This window comes from Perca fluviatilis, chromosome 2, assembly GCF_010015445.1.
Source record: "Perca fluviatilis chromosome 2, GENO_Pfluv_1.0, whole genome shotgun sequence".
NCBI classification, from domain to species: Eukaryota; Metazoa; Chordata; class Actinopteri; order Perciformes; family Percidae; genus Perca; species Perca fluviatilis.
Genome location: NC_053113.1, coordinates 31,978,232 through 31,996,600, shown reverse-complemented (window position 1 = coordinate 31,996,600; position 18,369 = coordinate 31,978,232). Strand labels below are relative to the sequence as shown.

Here is an 18,369-nt window from a genome sequence, read left to right as displayed (position 1 = left end):
GTTAACAGACATGATCCAAAAATCCCAAATATGATGGCCCGTTAGCCTTAGACATCATGTGCTGCTTAGTATTGGACCTAGAGTAGTCACACACGCACACACACACACACACTGGCCTCCTGTAGCAGTTTTCTGTATTATTACAAATTAAGTATTTCTGTCTCAGATTTCTTCAGCAAAGAGAATGAAGATCACAGTGAAATTAAAGGCACTCATTTAATTTTCTACCCACACACCTTGACATATACAAAAAGGAATGTTCACTGAAATCTGTCTTGTCAAACTATTAAACAAAAATGGTAATTTAGTCAAACTCACTAATCGTTTTTTGTAGAACTGTCTCACTAAGTCTAGATTACCAGATGCTTGTGTTTTTTTTATATTTGCAGTGTAGATGAAAGATAATTAAAACAGGAAAGTAACTTTAGTTCATTTAAAATCCGTCAGAATCAGCCAAGCGCATTATAGTAGTACAATGATTATTCTGTATTCTTGAAAATAACTAGTTTTAATCTTGGAAAAATAAACACTCCACATAAAACCAAGTGTATAGTGTGACTTTTTCAGATAGATACAGTACACAGATAGATAGATAGATAGATAGATAGATAGATAGATAGATAGATAGAATAGATAGATAGATGTTTAATATGTTAGAGACTGGACAGAAAGAATAGAAATAACCTCATAATTATCTAAACAGTGGAAATGAATTCCAAATATTAAAGGTAAAGGGAGGTTTACATTATCAAGTTGAACACAGGCCTCACATTTATACAAATTGTACTATAAGAATGCGGCTGGCTGCATAGGGAGGATGGATGGATGGGCGTTAACATACACTTACAAGCCAGGAAGTGGAGTTCGCTTCCCGGGGAAAACTTTCACCCATGCGTGTTCCTTGGGAGTGTTTTAATAGGCCTACAAACAACGATCTTTTCCTAAACTTAACTAGTGGCTAAACGTAACTTTTGAGGCAGCATAACGCTCACTTTTTCTTGCCTAAATTTAACCGTAATCTCCGCCGAAATGACCAGCAGCTTGGGGTGCTCTGTACCCGGCTTACAGTCACCTGTTCTGGTGTAACTAGACCACCAACTACCGCTGACCTGATGGAGCACCACAACTGGCAGCTCACGGTGCTCTGTACCCAGCGCACGGTCACCTATTCTGGGGTAACTGAACCACCAACTACCGCTGACCAGACGGAGCACTACGACCGGCAGCTCGTGGTGCTCTGTAGCCTACCCAGCGCACAGTCACCTATTCTGGTGTAACTACACCACTAACTACCGTTGACATGGCGGTGCTCTGTACCCAGCACACAGTCAGCATTCAGATACTTATTGATGTTTCCGGAACTTGGTGCCCTGTTTTTTTCTGGTCCAATGTTACTTAATTATTTTATATTTTATATCTGATGTAAAGTTAAGATGTTGCATGCATTTATGTGTGGAATTTGTGAAACTATGCTCCACTCGCCCTTGTGAGGCAGTAGCCTATGTATTTCATGTCAGTTTCTGTTTGCTCTTGTACCCAACCACAAGGGGGCGACACAAGTCAAGACATTACTTTTGTTCAAGTGTCCAGTGTGTCTGACCGCTTGGAACTAGGAAACTGGATCACTCCAGTCACTGGACAGTTTGGAAAACTACTCAATCAGAGGGAGAGTTACCTTTTGAATTTGTGTATTTCTTATACAAATATCCCTTGAATGAGCTATATTTTGGTCGTGTGCATTCTCCAGTTGTTTGTGGCCACTGGCAACAAATTGAAGTAGGTCAGGTGGTCTGAGTAGGTTTGAAATTTCAGCACTTGATGTATCATGTTCGAAATGGACATCAAGGTTGTCCTCTTCTCACTGGTGAGGACAAGTATGGACTTGCCCACACAGGTTTAAACTCAATGAGCTCATGGCAACTTCAGTTGGCCCAAAAAAAATGACATAGCTGGTTGTGCTGTGAAGTATAGATTAATTGATATAAAAAAAAATGAAAGTATAATAAGTTAAACAAATTGATGGGTTTTTCATTCCAATTTCCCCAAAGAGCCCAGTATGAGTATCTTATATGCTCTTATTATTATTATTATATTTTTTTTAAATAATAAACTTTTTCTTTTATAGGCCCACAGACTTCTCACCCTCAACCTGTCTGTTCAGCCCTGCGCTGTTGGGAGGTGAAGTGGGTGGGATTAGTCAAATCAATCTGAAGATATAACTCCTTAGACCCGCCCTCAGAGTTCCAGGCTGTAGTCCTGATGCTGATCTGCTACGGTAGATTTGGCAGCACGCAGGACAGCAGGAGAGGTTTTCACGAATCCAGCTCGTGATTATAAGCAATTGGCAAACTCGTAGTAGAGAAGGACTCCTGTTCTCATGGTGGGTCCTTTATCTGCCCGGTCGAGGAGAGCGCGGTGAAGTGCTGGTTGATTGAATGACACCTCCAGTCAACATGGATTACGGACGGATGGCCCCTCCGGTACCCCCGCACAATCCCGTACCAACCCGGCCAGGGCAGGCGCAGGAGCGGCTGCTGAAGTGCGTCCTTCTCGGTGACGGAGCGGTGGGCAAAACTAGTCTGGTGGTCAGCTACACAACTAATGGCTACCCAACCAAATACGTCCCTACTGCATTTGATGACTTCTCAGGTAAAAACCAGTTATTGCCTTTTCAGATTCTTTACAATCTGCTTGGGAAATAAGGAATACCACCGCTCATTTTGCTGGATTAGAGGTTAACAAAAACCCTGCTAGATTTGCAAAGAAAAAACATGATTGTATAACTACTAAAACTAATTAGTGAATTGAGATTGGAGCCTGGGGTCACATTTTATTGAATTCAACTTTAATGACATTTTGGAGTTAGTCAATTCGTTTCCACCTGCCTGACCATCTCACTCATTTTCACTGAACTCTTTAGCTTTGAGAGCACCCGGCCACTCTGCCATGTTACTCCATGACCATGATGTTATGATATATGTCTTTACTATTATCTGCCTTCTATCGGTGTTAATGCACATGAGTTATCCTCCCTGATGTAGCCAGGTTTCCATTTGGCACGGTTCCACTTTCCAAACTGTCTCACTTGTCCCAGCAAGCATTGTTTACTGCAAAAACAAGAGGAGCGAACAACATCCTTCAAAGGGGAAACTTGTTTTAAACTGATCAGTGTCTGCATGAAATAATACACCTGTGACCTGTTGATCACTTTCATGATCACATCTTCAGACAGTCCCTCCTAGCCCTTCTTCAGACACTTCAAGAGTGCAAGAGTATGGTAGTATTGCTAAATAAAAAAATCGCACATGAACAGATTTGTTGTGCTTATTTAGAAATAAGGAATTAATACTGGACATTGTGTCCTGTAAACTTAAACAGTTTTGCCATTAATCTTTGTTAATTTTCTGATATTACACCGATGAGCAGTAAGACTAACAACTTGGCCAACACACATCCCATAAAACACTCGCTGAGAACACACACCGCCCTCATAGAGTGCTGGCTCAACCCTCCCATACAGAACAGGTTCAGGGGTTTTGGATTGCACAACTCTGCCTATTGTTGTCAGCCTTGACCCGCGAGCCCTCTCCTCTATACTGGAATGGGCACATCTGTTGCAGTGGCTCAGAGGCAGATATTGTCTTTCGCCTTGGCCTGACAGAGAGTGATTGTGCAGTTGGGGCCCTTAATGGTGATGTCATTTCTCGGTGCCCTGGAATCGGAGCATCCTCTTGAAAGCTGACTTCTGAGCAGTTACGCACTGCCACAGGTGGTAGAGACACAGAGGAGCGGGAGGCTAGGAGAGGGGACAATAAGTGGGAGTTTTGGTCCAGAAAATCAAAGGAGTATCATATGTCAGGAATTAGGAAATGATTACACAATGGCAGCTCCCTCTCACTTTTCTTTCTTTCTCTCCTCCCGCTCTTTCCCCTTTGTTTTTGTAATGCTATGATGCCTGTCCTACTACATGAATAGTTCCAGCAAACTCTTTGATCAGGTGGTATGACCGACCACACGCTCCAGGCGTGTTGTAAATGTTTCCATGTGCCTGCTGCTCTGCACTTTGCGCACTCTTCTGAAAAGAATAAATGGCCCCAGAATGAAACTGTAAAATGACTCATCCGCTCTTCCAATCTGGAAATGAGGCCTATTGGAAGAAAGTCACTGAACAAACCCCCTATTACACAACCTTGGAATGGCCTCTTTGAAAAGACAACAGAGAACAAAGCTCAAAGAGTGGTCCAAGCGACAGTAAAGTGTTATGGTTTCAACAGTAACTGGCAGAGTGGGTGGGCGAGACAGAGCAGGCCGTCTGTGAGCGGGAAGAGCGGAGCAGGGGGTCTTTGTGTTTTCAACTGGCAGGCTTTTGTTTATACCAGAATAATCTGGTGTGTGTGTGTGTGTGTGTGTGTGTGTGTGTGTGTGTGTGTGTGTGTGTGTGTGTGTGTGTGTGTGTGTGTGTGTGTGTGTGTGTGTGTGTGTGTGTGTGTGTGTGTGTGTGTGTGTGTGTGTGTGTGTGTGATGGGGGCTTTATAGTCTACACAGCTGTGACTTATTATCTCTGTCTCTCTGTTTCTGTGTCCACAGCTGTGGTTCAGGTGGATGGAAACCCGGTTAGACTACAGTTGTGTGACACTGCAGGACAGGTGAGGGTTTTTTTTTTTTTTGTTCACACAAACACGTATTGCATTACATGTTTGGCACCCTCTGGATCATAGTGTATGCCCTGGTCTTATTATACATCCATGTACATGCCTTTCGACCTTTGCTTGACATAAATGTCACATTTTAACCATGCTAGTGGCGTGGCTCTGCGGATGGTAAATGTAAATTGGTCGGTCGGTCCACCACATTGGTTCAGACTGAAATATCACAACAACAATGGATTCCCATGAAATTTTGTACGGACATACATGACCCCCAGAGGAGGAAGCCCAATGACTTTGGTGATCCCCCTGACTTTTCATCTAGAAGCACAATAAGGTTCACAACATCATCAAATAATGGACTAATTGGCGTGACAAATCCAATAGTTTCATTAGTTGTACTGATAGTATAGAAATATATAAAATCCCTGGGCTCTGCTGTCAGTCTTCATCATTGCTCTATAAAATAGGTACATCTCATTGTGGTGAAGTGACAGGGTGCTGAAAGAAAGTGGAAAGATAGGAGGTGATGATGATCTCTGTCTCTCTGCTGTGAAGGACACGGTGGTACAGGGAGCTTGCCAGGCAAAAGTTATTGACTCATTATTATGTCGGTACTTAACAGAAGTCTTATAAAGAACGGGTTGTGAAAGAGTGTTTTATTTCCCTGCAGCATGGGTGGTTGTTTCATAATCCAACTCAAAAGAACCCTGCCCTGGGAGCAGCATATTTGACATTCACAAATGTTGCGAGGGCACTGCCAGTTCTACACACAATCAAAGACATTGACGTTGAACAAGCCCATCCAATACATGTAAAACCTCACAGCATGTTGCAAGCTGCACACAGTGTTAAAACTGTGCACACACATGCAGACAAGCTTGGGCAAATACGTGCAGATAAAAGTCGGCAAATACTTATTATAGGCCCACTTGTGCAATTTCATAAGAGGGAGCTTGTGCCAGAGAGATGGAAAGAGAGAGAGAGAGAGAGAGAGAGCCCAGACAGAAAGACAGAAACGTCTAGAGGAAAAGCATAACAGCTGCTGCCAAAACTGATAAACAAAGTTGCTCCTTACTCAGAGATGTTGATGTCTCTACGTTCTGCAGATGGACCTACGTCACCAGACTGCAAAGCTTGTGTGGGAATCTCTAAAGTTGATAAGTGTCCACTGCAGTAATTGAGCTTTGCATGTTAACTGTTTAAATTTACTGATTGTTTGTGCAGATTCGGCTGTGTTTTAAAATCACAAGGAGCCGGAGCACAGAGCATTGTTTAGGCAAGGAGGGATTAGATTTGTGCTGGAAAGGAGAGGGTAAAGGGAAAGAAGGTGAGGTTTGTGTCAAGTTTCTGCACACCTTAATCTGTGTACTCAAGGGTGCGGGAGGCCCTTGTTAGTCAAAGCTGTGTGACTCCAAAGTGTTAATTTAAGAGATTTACTGTAGATGATATAAATGAGTGGGCAGGGCTTATGTATACTTTGTATTAGCACAATATAAACACTATTTAGTTGTTTTTTTATTGAATGGTTATTGGCACAATTCCCTTTCCTGTGATGTTGTAGAAGTCGAGTGTGTTGACCAGTGAAGCGATTACTAAAAGTGCATTAGTGTGTTGTCAGTCTGGGTGAGAAGTGAAGGGAAACAAGTCATCACGGAGTAAAGATTCAGAGCTAAATGCAATAAAATGTAAGATTAATTTGCCTGATTTTTATAAATTATGGACTTCCCCACATTGCCAATTATCTGTTTCTGTCTCCATTAGGATGAGTTTGACAAACTCCGCCACTTCTGCTACAGCCGGACTGACGCCTTGCTGCTCTGCTTCAGCGTGGTCAGCCCAGCCTCCTTCCAAAACGTCTGGGAGAAGTGGGTTCCCGAAATCCGCCGCCGCTGCCCCCTCACACCCATCCTCCTCGTGGGCACACAGTGCGACCTGCGGCAGGACGTCAAAGTGCTGATTGAGCTGGCTAGGCGGAGGGAGAGGCCGGTGCTGGAGGAAGACGCCAGGGCGCTGTCGGAAAAAATTGGGGCAGTGACGTACGTTGAGTGCTCGGCGCTGACACAAAAGAATCTAAAGGAGGTGTTTGATGCGGCCATTGCTGTTGGGCTGAGGCAGTCTGACAGGAGAGTGAGGCGGGAGAGGAAGGTCCGCAGCACAGCCGATAAGATGAAGATGCTCTCCAAGTCCTGGTGGAAGAAGTACGTGTGTGTCCAGTAGGGAGGGAGGAGACAATTTTCCCTGTGACTGATGATAAAACTGGAACTGCTGACTTGTTGGTGGGGCCTGATTTGGATGTAAGGACTTGTTGTTTCTTTACATTCACCTGGACGACCCCAGATTTAGTAGCCAAAATGACTTTAATTCAGTGGAGCAATAGCTCAACAGAGGCGGATTGTGCCTGCCTGAGCTGTAGAGTTGTTACAGAAAACATCCCTTTGTTGATGTCTAAAAGACCACTGTCTGCTCCTCAGAGCCAGTCTGAACTGTTAAATATGACTGTGACCAGCATTGAACCAAAAATAATGGAGCTAATAAAGTTTTATGGTACATGGACTGCATATCATACTGGATGTGTCCAAAGCAAACATGAGCTGAGGTGTTCAGACATTGATGTTCTGTACTAAAAGTATACTCCTCCTATGTGTCTGATTTGATGCCCTTCTTTAACAAAGTATATTCTTTTCTGTGTTCTACACTGTAATTCAGCCCCCAACACACTGATAGATTTATTTAACTGAAATCAAAACATGGAATGTAAACTAGCTTAAATACCCAATCAAAGATGCAATAATTCTACTGTTGAGAGCCAAAGCCAGTCCTGCACCTTGTTTCCTAAATCAAAAGCAACTCCAGTGATAACTTGTTAAGAGTCAGACGTGAGTCAGACTGATCACATTTATTTCAACTCATTTTCTTTTGGATTACCATCAAATGTACATATTTGTATACATTATTTTTAAATCTATGAGTTCTTAGGGAGTCTTGTTGTCCAGCCATCCAGTTCTGTTTAAACTGCAAGTTGTGTAGGGATTTCTCTCCACCAGCTTGTGTCTGTGCCACTTTTTAAAGAGTTGCTACAGCTGTCACACTGTTAGTCGACCACATAGTTAGTTAGAGGTCTCATAGCTCCTTACCAATATACACCTACTACAGTAGATTGATGCCACCAAACATAAAGCAATCTGAATGCCTGTTAATGTTGATTATCCAACCTGTACTGGATAACACATGCCTGCCTTCAGCTTCACCTCAAGTGAAAAGTTAGTTTTCAGAACTTTACTGATACAAAGTTGCAGCAATAAGTTGGGTGGTGCCACTGTACATTGCACTTATCACACACAGTCCAAACACATCACTGAAGTCTCGCCATGCAATGGCCTTTGGAGCATTGGTGTGCATTAGATATAGAGCAGGTAAATGCATCTGTAGTGCTTGAGATGCAGGTTTACTCAGTGTCACTGAAACAGAAGTAGCTGAGCTGCATGTTTCCTGCACTACCGCCGGTTTGGATGATCACAAGGTCTTTCTTTGTCATTGCATTCAGGGCCTTAAACGGATAATTAGCTGTCTTTCTGGGTCAGTATATTGGAGCTCTCTCTCCTCTTTTGAAATTATACAGTAAATGAGGTGAAATCACCAAAGAGACTGATTCTACGTTTTGCTTCTTATTTTTCAGAAGCCTGTCATTCAGCTCTGTATATTTATCTGTTCCTTTTGGGCCAATTAACTGATCAGCAGCAATACAGAGCAGATGTATGAAATATTGTATGCCATTATGTATGTTACATAGTAATCATTTATGATGTTTGTAATGTCATCAGGATACATCTGTGTGTACATGCAGTATATAAGTGACTCAGTCATTGGCTGTGATGTCCAATGGTACTTAACAGAATGAGTGTTTCTGTTGCTGTCTGATTTTTGACATGAGAGCAGTTTGTTGAGCTGTATGAGCAGAATAAAATAAAATGTGAAATATTTAACCTGTTATACTGTTGGAGTGTTTGGTACACGCTTGCTTTCTGAAGTCAAAGGTTATTAGAATATGAATAGGTGTTAAGACAGATCTCATGTGTTTTGTATGTGCTTCAAAAGGAAATTTATTTATATTATTATATTATATTATATTTATTTAGGGACCTGGTCTAAATACAGATGTTTCCAACTAAAATGTAGGTCAGTTGGCTATTGCCAAAAGTGTACAGTACATGCAGCCTTACATACTTTTACAAGTCTTAAGTGGAACAAAAACACATTGTGAATTAGAAATGCACTACTAGTTTGAGGGTGACGTCCAAATTCATTCAATATTTAATTTAATTGATTTGACAATATGAATATAAAGGAGGATATTAAATCTAACACAACTAGAAAAATGTTAAGGATGGTCAACACATACTTTTCTGGTCCTTTTTAAAGATAAAATATTCACTATATAGTCCACTATATAGCAGGCTCACTATTGTTGTTGTCTGACTCTCTATTAGGAATTTTTTTACCCTATATAGTTGACTCATATCCTATAATGCAGAATAAAATTTGGTGTACAATTGATGACCACTATTAACCATGAGCTAAACATGCATTACTAAGACAGTAATGACTTTTACTAAACTTAGTAAAAACTAAGTTTAGTATCCAGTAGACAACTGCTAGATGTGTAATGACCTGAGGAGTTTTTTAATTTTGCAATGTGATTCACTACATAGTCCCTGACATAAAAAATAATTTACTATATAGTAGTGAGTAGTGAATAAGTAAACAATGTCAGCCACAGACAGTCTCCTGAAAGTTAGGAAAGAGTTAAATGTGACTTCAAAGATTTAGCTGCAGAGAGTCTGTCGGCACCAAGACTTCTAACTATGCATGATCAGATGATTATAATTGCCTGAAATAGGACTTTTCTCATATTCATAGCTACATGTCTGCACCACAGTAGACAATAATAGACAGAGAATGACAGTTAGCTAGGTATCTTGTACTTGTTTAGAAGCGCTAATGATAGGGTAGGCAGCTAAAAGAGAGTTTGTCGTCTGGCAGACTGCAGATGAGTATGTTGTCCAGCCTCAGAGTGGTGAAACTGGGGTAGAAGTGGTGCCAAGTGGTCTAATTATGATAGTCAGGGTGGCTCCACTTTCCACCAATATTTTAGCAGGAAACCTCGTTGTTGTCTCCTAGCAAAGCAGCCATCTTGTGAAACGTCCTGTGATTTAGCAGTGTGGCTTGTGTGTTTGACTGTAATATCTACCTGTCTGCTCAAAGTACTAGTTATTGTCTGTGGAGGGAATATTGAGCTGTCAATCACGAAACTAACAGACAGGAAACAGCAGGGGTTAGGTCTAGACATCTCTTAAATTTCACGGTGAAATTGTTAGACTGTGTATTCATGTGCAAGTGTCTGCCTAACTTAGACTGCTCTGCTTAATCCAAATACCCAACCTGTCCCTGAGGTAGAAAAGTGAATAAATACTCTACTTCATAAAACAGGAGAGGTCAGTGTTAAGCAAACATATGTGGGGGCATTTGTGTAACCATATGTAAATGTAAAACACGTCAATGAGCCAACATCACCAAACAAAATATTACCATTCAATGGTAATCTAACTGTATCCATTAGAGCCATTTCATGGTCACAGGTTCACGTAGGCAAACGTTTGTGGCTCAATCTAATGGCTTCCACTGTGGGTTCAGTCCAATAGAGCTGCTCTGTTTCTCTCTTAGCTAGAGTATCTGTAGTACTGAGGTAATGAGTCTGAATTCCTCTAATACAACCACAGCCACCTTAGAAAGTTTTTGAATAGCTATACAACCAAACTTTTTTTTCTGAGTATATAAAAAAGTTAAAATATATTTTCTGTCCCTGTCCAATATTGTCTAAACATTTTTTTAAAGCATTTTCTACACTAACCAGTATTTTGTATATACTATAATACTAGGGTTTTCGCCTTAATCAAGTTAAATCCTAAAGGAACAACATATGTGTCAGATGTTAAATGCTAATGGGTCAATGCTGAATGGAATCAGTAAAAAAGTTAATTTAAAAAAAAAGAAATACTAAAGGAACAGGTTAGTTGAACATTTTAGAAACTACACTCAGTCGCTGCATTGCTGAGAATTAGATGAAAAGATCGATACCACTTTCATATCTGTCCATTTCAACGTGAAGCTAGAACCAGCAGCCAGTTATCTTAGCTTATAAAAACTGGGAGAAATGGCTAGCTGGCTCTGTACAACCTGAACTATTCCTTTAAGATAATAGTCTAAAAAACATAACATACAACCAGCATGTGGTTGGATGCCACAGCCCTGGATGGAAACAGTATACATTTCCTTTTAAATGAATGCTGGGTGAAATAATGGTGTGAAATGGGTAGCCCAGTCGGCTGGAGCCTGCTTCAGCTTTAACAGCTCAGATGGTCATTGAACCTTTCAATCCTGTAAACCCAATTCCTTACATAACTTCTGAGAATCATTTAGGTAACAAGTGAACTCTGACTCCACATGAAAGAACAGCTCTGCAATCAGTTTTGATGTCTTAAAGTTGGTGAAGGATTTCTCGGGCACCCCTCAGATAATTGCCAGCATAATGACTGGAGCTCAGCTCATGGGGCGGGATTTGTGAGGTACATTAACCATTTTGATCAGGTCTGTGGGGTGGGAAGGGATCCAACCAGTAGACTGTGGCCTACTTTGTACATTGTCGTAAGGATTAACTGTTGCCCAAGCTCTTGTAATGCGATGCAATATGTCTGAGGCCCTGATTAAAAGACACCCACATGTAGACTCAACCAACGATTGAGTACAGTTCATTACTCTTGACAGAAATCTGCTTTCAAAGTATATTTAAGACCTTAGTCTCTCTCCTGTAACAAGTTACTTCAGTGACCTGTTCTCATGTTCTTATAAGTTCACGGGACTATAAGTGTTGAGTGCTGTGTGATTATCATACGCAGGTTTACTGAGAAGTGAGGATGGTCTTCAATGTGCTTGAAATGGATGGAACCCTAAAATGTTCAATATTAAATGAATAAAAGGAGACATTATAAAATAATCATGCAAAATAATTCTGTAAAATATATAAATAAATGTTTTTTTGTAAATTTCATAATTCAATTTTATTGGATATCATTTTTATTTCACTTTATTTCAAAATGCCCATTTTCAAGTCTTTTTTGATTTCATCATGGCATTTTTTTTTTATAATGCACAATCTATTCATAATGTGGCTTTTCATGACAATAGTGTTGTCACCGCCCTCTCACCCCCTGCCTCTCTTAAGCTAGCAAGCTCAGCAACTGCTAGCAAGGTTAGCCAAATAGCTCCTGTTAGCTAGAGCAACAACAATGCCGATGTTATTCTGAATCAGCTAACTAGAGGCTGCTGTTGTAGGCGGGGAAGTGCCAGTTCACCCGGGTTTCAAAGTCAAAAGTTCATTCAGACACATTTTTCTGCTCACTGTGTAGATTTTGAATCACATGGAAAAAGAGCCAGACAATAACCCATCCAGTGGGGTGGATGGGGAGGCCTATGTGGTCTTCAGTCATATTCCCAAGGCCCCTTCATTGCCATTTCTCTTCCTTCGTCTATAAATCTGTACTTCCAAGGAAAAAATCATCCCGTAGAGCCTACATCCTATTTCGTATCTAATTGTTCTCCAACCCTCTTTATCATTCTGAAACCAGAACACAACAAATGTTGAGAAGGACTAACTGTCACTCCTGCCACCTAAAATGAGGCAAAATGGTCTTATGTTGCTAATTTTAAGTTACATAACATCTACACACCAGTTCCCACTTCCCTCATCTGCTCTGTTGTTGCCTGACCCTCCTGCTCACCTGCATCATATTCCCTCATCAGCCTCTCAGTTGCCATACCATCAAAGTTGCCATGTTCCTTCATGCCTTTTTTGTTCAGCAACCGGAACCTGAACCCAACTCGGACCCAGTACTTGAACCTGCCTGCTGTACATGCCAGTAAGCCAATATACATATACAGTCATACATTACTGAACTGATCCTGTTCTCCTGCTTCATGTGCATTTGGGTCCTATCCCTGTTCCCTGTATTCACTACATTGTGACATGTGGAAAGCTTCAGTGGTGGTACAATGTTCATGTTTGGATTTAAAGCAGCTTGAATCAATATTGTAGAGAGTATGTGATGTAAAACAAGTTTCTGCTGTATAGAAGACAGTGGCCACAAGTCCATGTCAAAATACAAACAAATAAGAGAATCTCTTCACTCATTTAAGACAGTGTGTTTTTCCCTGAATATTGGTCGTTGGTGGTCCTGTGTGACACCAGTATGTCAGACTGAGACTGGTATTTACTGTAGTACTGCACTGTCCTAACCACCTGCATTGTACTACACCAGTTGTAGGAAATACAGTACATATGTACCAGTGAACTAATGCACATTAAAAGGCACAACAAATGGAGGTCAAACAGTTATGATTATAAAGTCAATATAGAAAAAGATCTGTTAAGTGAACAGAGATTACTGGAGAGAGAAATTAAGTTTGGTTTTATCCCAAAAAAAGGAGATTGATTTGAGAAGTATTTACTGTAGTACTGCACTGTCCTAACCACCTGCATTGTACTACACCAGTTGTAGGAAAATACAGTACATATGTACCAGTGAACTAATGCACATTAAAAGGCACAACAAATGGAGGTCAAACAGTTATGATTATAAAGTCAATATAGAAAAAGATCTGTTAAGTGAACAGAGATTACTGGAGAGAGAAATTAAGTTTGGTTTTATCCCAAAAAAGGAGATTGATTTGAGAAGTTTTATGAATTAAAATAGCAACTTTGTCTGAGCTCTGATCTGAGTAAAGATACAACCTGCTGTTAGCTAACAGTGTGGTTGCAGGAGTGGCCTGTCTGGCATGTTACAGTATGGCGTTGCTCGAAGGATTATGTTTTAATAAGCTTATATAAATACCCCCCACAGTGTGGTCTCATTATGGGAAGCTAATTGAGTCACTCTGTCCGTGGGTCAGCAGGGCCTCTTTGAACAGCTCAGTGTTTTGCTATAAAGAGGCCCATCTCTGCATCCAGAACATCTGTCCTGTGGTCTGTTGAACATGTGTCTTTTCTTCAGGCAAACTGTTTGGACGTGCACATTTTTGTATCTTTGCACTTGCACATAAACAGCGTGTGTATGTAAAGGCTTCAACTGGAGCCTCCAAGTTCATTCATATAAATGTGACAATAGACTACAATACCTTGCTGCTTAAGCAAATTCTTTGTAAAGGAAGTTAGCCATTTGCCAACCTGACACAATTCTTTGTCCTTATTTCACTCCAACTGCTCTTACAACCTTGCTTGTATTTTGGTCCATTTGTATGCTTTTTATTTCTTATTCTTATTTTTAGATATGCTAGCGGCATGGAAACCCACGCTGATATATCTAAAAAAAACTATTGGATATATTGCCGTGAAATTTGGTTCCAGACATTCATATCCCCCTTGGGAGGAATTGTAATAACTTTAAAAATAACTAAAGAAACTATTACAGAAGTAAGCTTCAGTCCCTTTCTTTCTTACAACTTAAGATTTGACTGGCTAATGTTTTAGTACAGTTTGCATTCAAAACAATTGCATGGATTTGTGTTTTTACTCAGATACATATGATACAGTTGTGAAAATAGAGCATGAAACAAACTTGCAACTGCCAAAAATTCATACAGTGTATTGCTTCATTCACACATGTGTGATTGTCACTTGTGGCCTTTACGATATATTGTTTTTTAAAGAGGTAAACACGGGAGAAGGTTGTGTAATTTCACTCTATTTATGGTTGAGCAAACAGCTGAAAAGATAATTAACCTGTTTCAGATAGAATGGGATGACAGAAGCGGCTCCATATCTGTTCCTTATCTGCGGCTCTGCAACACTATCCTCTCCATTGAAGATTGTAGTTAATAATTGACTTTTCTGACTTATGTCAGAATTTCACGTCTTGAAGATTTCAGCTGTAAACATTTTGGATTTCTATTCTCTGGTGTTCAGACACTAACCAGATGCTATGTGCTTCTTGATAAGGAGAGCAGCTGTTTGCAGAGCGTCTCAAGTTGCCTTCACTTTACTTGGTTTCAGTGTTTAGTGCCAAATTGTATCTGGGGCATGAAAAGTAGTCCTTCCCTGACTCTAGAAAGTGATGTTGATGAACGAAACTGGAGCACATGAGTAGAGACTTTCGGGTCTAATTCAATAAGGTTTAGATTTCCAAGAGGATCCACCCTTTTTAAGTTTTTCCTGCTCTGTAGAATAGATCATATTCCCTGGTTTGAATCCAACTGTACGTCTGATGTCACTAAGAGAGATTGTGATTGGCTCACAGCTGCAGCCCACTTGGCTGATGTTATCTGATTGGCCTCCAGAGACATGCATTGTTCCCTGTGTTGAAATGGCTCATGGGTGTAGTGACCTCATTTACTCTGGAACATATGGGAATATTTTCTATTTTGTCTTCCTTGTCTCTCTCTCTCTTTTGCTCATGTTTTTATCTTTGAATCTCTTTATCTTGTGCTCCCCCTTTTTTTCTGATGCCTCTATCACTTGCACTCTCTTTATCAGTTTATTTTGTTGGCGTTCCTTCATTCTCTGTTTGATCGTTGACAGCCCGTGTGCTTTGATCCTTGCATGAGGAGAACTCTACACTGTAGTTTGACTCTATATAGCACACTAAGTAGTTCAATAAGTGTTTCTGGACTTCTTTATTCAGTATCAGGCTAGGACTAAAATATCTTTTGCAACAGTCTCAAAATGTTAGTGTGACAAAATCGCTGAATAATCCAGCATGGACGTTTCTTTCTTTTCTGTCAATACCATGTGAGAAGCTGCACTCTTTATGTATTTTTATTTATTTAAATTTTGTTTACGTAACTCATGTGCAGTGCTCTCTGTATGACACGGCTCACACTTGAGACAAGAGGAAAGCTTTCCAGTGATGGGGGTAAAAGTGTGTGTGTGTGTGTGTGTGTGTGTGTGAGAGTTTCCCTGGCCTTGATGTCATCCTGTGGTTTACCACTGTTTGGACTGCAAATCCAATAGCCTTCAGTTTGACTGATTTACACAGGACAAAGACACCTCAGATAACATGTGTGTGATTCACTGGTTTAATATTGATCACACACCCTGACTGAGGGTTTCCAAACATCCATGCACAACTTATGTTACCAGCGCAATTTCATTAAAATGTAAACCAGTGGGTTTAGTGGTCACTAATAATGTCAGGAGTGAAGCTGAGTATTTACCCACCCCTGTGATTTATTAGTGGCTTGACCAGCTCAACAGGACCGATGGACCAAAGTGTTCCTGTGCCCAAAGTAAACGCTGATAGTTTAGTTCCACATATTCAATATTGACTGAGCTTGTGGTTGTCAATTCTAAAGAGAAATTGAATGTTGAGACCTTCCTTCCAACAAAAAAGAACAGTATCAGTTGTGTCAGCAAATGTGTTCAAGGGGCAAAGTCATCTAGCAGCTGAAGGAATCAGACTCTAGTCTATCAGGAGTTAAGGAGGAAACAGTGTGACATTATTATGGAAAAACAAAGTCCGCAGAGGGAGGAGTTCAGGTCGATGGATCAACAAAACCTCTGTATTTGACATAGGAGACCATGGGAGAACAATCAACATTGTTAAGTTTTTTTTTTTTTTTTAACAGTGACCACGATTGCTGCCTTACTTTGACCAAGTAGTTATTTTTAGCCATGCTGGCGGCAAGGCTCTACGTAGACAATGTTGTTGGTCATAGTGTCTTTCAGTCAGTTGATCCACCACTTTGGTCCAGGCTGAAATGTTTCAAAAACTATTTCATGGACTGTCATGAGTCATGACACTTTAGTTCAAACATTCATGTCCATTTCCCCCTATAGGGATGAATTGTAATAACACTGGTTATCCTCTGATTTTTCATCTAGCGCCATCATCTGGTCATAAGTTTGTCCAATATCAAGATATTTCAGTAGTTCTTTGTGTTTTTGTGCTGATTAGTAAATGGTAGCATGCTAACATGCTAAACTAAGATGGTGAACAAGATAAACATTATTGCTCAACATCAGCATGTGAATTGGCGCAATTCCATCAGCTGGTTTGGAGCGAATAAACTAGGCTACAGCGTAGTTTCGTCGCAAGTTTGCGCTACAGGCTACGCATGCCTGTAATCCGCCATTAGACAGAGTAGACGAAGTAGAGGTTGCTGACTGAAAACAAAACAAGTCGCCTTGGCCATCTAACTCATGTATGATAGAAAAATGGAGAGAGTTCTTCAGGAATTTGGTTCAATTGGGCAAGTTTCAATTGTTCTTTCATGTCGGCTAGTATTAGCCATGTTTAACCCCTGTGTTGTCCTTTGGGTCACTGGGACCCGTTCAGTTTATTTGACGTTTTGTATTGGCCTTGCGTTGAGCTTCGGGTCCCCGGTGACCCTCGCGTACTACTACTGGCGGGGGCCTCGTCCTTCGGGGTCCCGAGACCCATCCTGCACTTGAACGCGTTAAATAAACTAAACAAGTCCCCGTGACACGAAGGACAATACAAGGGATGCTGTCCAGAGATGAAGACAAATTAATATAATATCCAGGAAGACGCTGACAGCAGAAACAGCTGATCAGTCATGAGAGTTAAATGTTCGATACGTCAGAACTTATTCGGCAAAGGTGTTTCCATATCCCATTTAGTGCATTAACTCTTTTTCTTTGACAAAGGCAAAAAGTTAGTTAGTTAGTTTAATCGCATTTTGCCGTTTTCATACAGCTTTTTCTAATGCAGAACTTCAAACGCAACTACAAATTACATATTAATTAATTTGGAAGACTTTTTGGAAAGGTTTGTTGTTGGAACTGTATATCCAACAGAAAACGGTTATTAGATATTGCAGATTTAATGGAATCATATTTCTTTCCTCCAGTTTTTCTCACATCTTCATTTCTCATCTTACAGTGACGCATTGAAGATATACACGTTACCTCATGTTAAAACATTTTGATAAACTGTCAGTGCTGGAAGTTGGGAAGTGCTACATTGCCTCATCATTTGTTTCAAACTGTTTGAAATGAATAAGTGGATAAGTGACCTCTTTCTCAATTCTTGGCACTTGATCAAGCTCTCCTGCTCAGACTGAGGAGATGCATCTTGACGGGAAACAGAACCGACAGAACAGACAGTCTGTTCTCCTCTCTGCTCTAATGTACCTACTGTTGGAGACATGAAATCTGGATCTGGACCCGTAGAGGTTTTAGCTCTGCAAGCCCAGACCAAGCCAGCTGTTGGCAGTTACAGGGCCAGTTATGTAAGTGTGTCCCTCTCTCCCTATGAGGCTCAGCTCCTTGCCTCACGCCACACTGTGCATAAAGCTCTTTATCGCTAACTGAGATAACACCTGCAAAAGCTCTCCACTTCCCTGTCCCTTTACAGTGGAGCAATTTTACAGCTCGCTGGAAAACAACATGGTTCAACTTGTACTTCTGACGTACTTTTAGTTCTTCACTGCTTTTTCTTTTGTACATTTTGTGTTGCAAGTTCTTTGATTTGCGCTCCGCTGCACTCTCTCTCACCCTTTATCATCCTCACTCTTGGCAGTCTCTCCCTTGTCTTCTTTTGTTTCTTCCACACCCACACTCACTCACTCCCGTTACCACCCCCCACTCCGCACACATTTTAGAGTTGCCCTTTATCCCACTTCTGAATATCTGCATTCACTTTCCCGATTG

At 40.8% G+C, this 18,369-nt stretch overlaps 1 protein-coding gene across 1 annotated transcript; it reads left to right on the top strand.

The window, feature by feature from the left end:
* Positions 1–2,238: 2,238 nt before the first annotated feature.
* On the top strand, positions 2,239–8,632 carry rhoub (ras homolog family member Ub). The gene is made up of 3 exons (XM_039785755.1): positions 2,239–2,649; positions 4,588–4,646; positions 6,411–8,632. Exons 1-3 carry the CDS (start codon positions 2,436–2,438, stop codon positions 6,864–6,866), a joined length of 729 nt encoding a protein of 242 aa, XP_039641689.1. The 5' UTR covers positions 2,239–2,435; the 3' UTR covers positions 6,867–8,632.
* Positions 8,633–18,369: the final 9,737 nt, after the last annotated feature.

Excerpts from the sequence above, each read along its gene's own strand:
- rhoub (XM_039785755.1), top strand. The coding sequence starts at position 2,436 with ATGACACCTCCAGTCAACATGGATTACGGACGGATGGCCCCTCCGGTA. Across the intron at positions 2,650-4,587 it reads TGCATTTGATGACTTCTCAG|CTGTGGTTCAGGTGGATGGA; the intron begins GTAAAAACCAGT and ends CTGTGTCCACAG. Across the intron at positions 4,647-6,410 it reads TGTGTGACACTGCAGGACAG|GATGAGTTTGACAAACTCCG; the intron begins GTGAGGGTTTTT and ends TGTCTCCATTAG.